The sequence below is a fragment of the Microtus ochrogaster genome, unplaced genomic scaffold (genome assembly GCF_000317375.1).
Source record: "Microtus ochrogaster isolate Prairie Vole_2 unplaced genomic scaffold, MicOch1.0 UNK3, whole genome shotgun sequence".
Lineage (NCBI taxonomy): Eukaryota > Metazoa > Chordata > Mammalia > Rodentia > Cricetidae > Microtus > Microtus ochrogaster.
In genome coordinates this window covers 2726734-2730247 of record NW_004949101.1, presented here as the reverse complement: position 1 = coordinate 2730247, position 3514 = coordinate 2726734, and the positions used below count along the sequence as shown (strand labels likewise).

Below are 3514 nucleotides of genomic sequence, written 5' to 3'. Positions count from 1 at the left end.
CGAAAAACCAAAAAAAAAAAAAAAAAAAAAAAAAAAAAAAGATGGGATAATAATTCTGGCACCAGAGCGTGGGGCTGACGATGAAGCGAGCCGTGAGCGTAGCACCTGGGGTTGGAAATGTTGCTGAGTGTTGGTTCTGTTACCGTGGTGACTGCAGCTGAGGCTGGTGACTGCATCCCAGTCATGGATCCCCCAGGGGCTGATTTCAGAGACCTTGGTGGTGATGCTGTCTTAACAAAACACCCCTTACCTTTGCAGGATGGAACAGCTCTGCAGGTGTTTGTAGCTGAAGTTGCAAAACAGATAGTTGGCATTGCCGTGATCAGAAAAGAAATGGTAAGTTAGGAAGCCGCCATTCATTGTGATTGTGACTTTCTATATATCCACGAATCATCCAGCACACGGTGCCTCTTTGAAGGTTTTTACTTTTACTTAACATGAATGAATCCTGTCCCTAAAGTGTCTGGTCATGAACCTGTCTCCCACTTGGCAGCCTTTCGAGACTCTCTTTTTTTTTTTTAAGTTAAAAATGTTTGAAATTGTCAGATGGAGTTTTGTGCAACTTTTATCCCAGCCTTGATAGGAGGAGGGAGGACAGGGAAACTGAGGTGTCTATATCTGGCTGAGCTCACACTTAACCCACTAGGCTTTTAAATGTGGTCTTTTCTCCAGGATGCTCTCTCTGTGGATTACTGGGACCAGTCTTCCACCTAGTCCGCCCACCGAGGCCACTAATGGTTTGCAGTCCCTGCTATTTCCTTAAACCCTCCTCATCTCTGTAAATACTCCCTTTCATGAACCTCCCTCCAACTATTCTAATTTGAACATACCATCTGTCTCCTGCTATGACCCTTCCCCCATATACTCTAAGACATTCATGATTTTTTTCTACATATTTTATAATTTTTTCTCGGTACTATATGTAGATACCTCTTCTTGTACTTTCTAGATGTTTGCTTTACGATATAGGAAGACCACAAAGTTTTGTATATTAATCTTGTACTCAATTACCCTTTCTTTTTCACTCTGAGAGTTTAAACAATAGCTATCCACAAACCCAGCTCTATAGAAGGTACTTTTATTTTATTTTTTTGTATGTTGAGACTTCCCTTGTGGCCAAGTATATGGTCAATTTTGGAGAAGGCTCCATGAGTTACTGAGAAGGTATATTCTTTTGTCTTTGGATGAAGATATCTGTTAGGTCCATTTGAATCATAATGTTTGTTAGTTCTTTTATTTCTCTGCTTAATTTCTGTCTGATAGACTTGTCCATTGTTGAGAGTGGGTTGTTAAAGTCTCCCACTATTTTTGTGTGAGTTTCAATGTGTGAGTTAAATTTTAGTAATGTTTCTTTTATAAATGTGGGTGTCCTTATATTTGGAGCATAGATGTTCAGAATTGAGACATCATTTTGGTGGATTTCCCCTTTGATGAATATGAAGTGTTCTTTTCCATCTCTTTTAATTTGGTTGGACATCTATTTTGATAGATATTAGGATAGCTACACCAACTTGCTTCTTAGGACCATTTGGTTGGAAAATCTTTTCCCAACCCTTAACTCTGAGGTAATGTCTATCTTTGATGTTGAGGAGTGTTTCTTGTATGTAGCAGAATAATGATAGATCCTGTTTTCATATCCATTTTATTAGCCTGTATCTTTTATTGGCAAATTGAATCTATTGATATTAAGAGATGTTATTGATCAGTGATTGTTAAATCCTGTTATTTTCTTCTTGTTGTTGGTGGTAGTGTATATATGTGAGTGGGGATATGTGTGTGTGTATTTCCCTTCTTTGTGTTTTGCTGATTTGAGATTATTTATTGCCTGTGTTTTTGTGGGTGTAGTTAATTTCCTGGTGTTGAAGTTTTCCTTTTAGTACCTTCTGTAGAGCTGGGTTTGTGGATAGCTATTGTTTAAATTTGACTTTGCCATGAAATATCTTGTTTTTTTCTGTCTATGATTATTGATGGTTTTGCTGGGCATAGTAGTTTGGGCATACAACCTGGACTCTTAGTGTTTCCAAGACACCACTTCACAGGCCCTTCTGGAATTTAGTGTCTCCATTGATAAGTCAGGTATGATGCTAATATGTCTGCCTTTATATGTTACTTGGCCTTTGTTCTTCGCTGCTTTTAACTTTCTTTCTTTGTTCTGTTGACTCTTTCCAGAATTCTCCTGTTCTCATTGCCCTGCCTCTATTTCCTGCCTGGTCATCCTGCCTATACTTCCTGCCTGGCTATTGGCCAATCAGCATTTTATTAAAAATAATACAAGTGACAGGAGAAATGACCATTATCCTACAGCACTCCACCCTTTAAAAAAAACAAACAAACCAAGAACTCCGAATCTAATACCCCTTGTTAAGCTTTTCTCCTGACCATTATCCATAACAACTTGTAACCAACATTCTAAACAAAGAAAAATATCCATAGTCCATTTTTGGGGAATGTGGGCATAGTTTTTCAGGCTACTTTTTGCTGACTGGGGATGATGATAATCTTATGGAGACCTAAAGAAAATTCAGAATTATAATCAAGTCATGACTGGAGTATCCTGTGAGGTTTGATCATCTCAGGAAGCAGTCTTGAATCTTTTCTGGATGTAGAACTCAGACATCTGAGCCACCCATTCCTACTGGAGATTTCTCAGGTGGTCTTCCTTGATCAAACCTGATTTTTCTTACTCAGAATGAATCCAGAGCCTCTCATCTCCTGTGAAAACAAAAGCAAAATCTCTTCTCCAAAGTAACATACCTTTTGACTTGAATTATGAAGTCAAGGCATCTTCAGAATACCTATCCTGAATTAATTCAGCAGCATTTATAAACAAATATTGTTTAGTAGTGGTTGCTCCTTCCTCAGCCATTAAACATTTAAAGAGAACATAATAACATACAGTATTTAGATTCTCCGTGTGTTTTTATTTTAAACTCTATTTCTTTTATTTTTGTTTTTAATTTTTGGCTTTTTGAGACAGGGTTTCTCTGTGTATCTTTGTCCTGGAACTCACTCTGTAGACCAGGCTGCCTCCCAAGTACTGGGGTTGAAGGTGTGTGCCACCACACCCAAGTACTCTTTTTTTATTTTAAGGACTTTATCCTTTTTTTTTTTCATTTTTCTCCCAAGCCTACATATATTTTAAAACACACAGTAAACTGTTTAGAGGGTTTTTCATCTTTGAATCTATCTTTACTGTATATCTCTCTTTTTCTGACCACATGAATCTTTAATTTGCTAAGCGATATGGCTAGGATTAAAGCCATGGCTTTGACGGCTGGATCCAGCCCATTCCTTGGCTTTCTGAGATTCCAGCCTTATGGCAGAGGTACCAACTGGAGCCATGTTTATTGCCACAACTCAATGGCGTTTCAAGGTTCATGCTACCACCAAAAAGCATGCGGTCAGCTTTTCATCAACATCATTTAAGTGTTTTGTGGCAGGACCTCTTAAAAGAGCTGCAAGGTTTCACAGCTAATGCTGAGTCAGGAAGCCTCTCTTTTTATTTTTTTATTTT

At 38.2% G+C, this 3514-nt stretch overlaps 1 protein-coding gene across 1 annotated transcript in view; it reads left to right on the top strand.

Moving 5' to 3' along the window:
- Window positions 1–3514, top strand: part of Cfap61 (cilia and flagella associated protein 61) — a 265147-nt gene that overhangs the window by 103052 nt on the left and 158581 nt on the right. The window contains exon 15 of the mRNA XM_026788484.1: window positions 259–336. Coding sequence (XP_026644285.1) covers window positions 259–336 — 78 coding nt within the window. The remainder of the gene's footprint in view (window positions 1–258; window positions 337–3514) is intronic.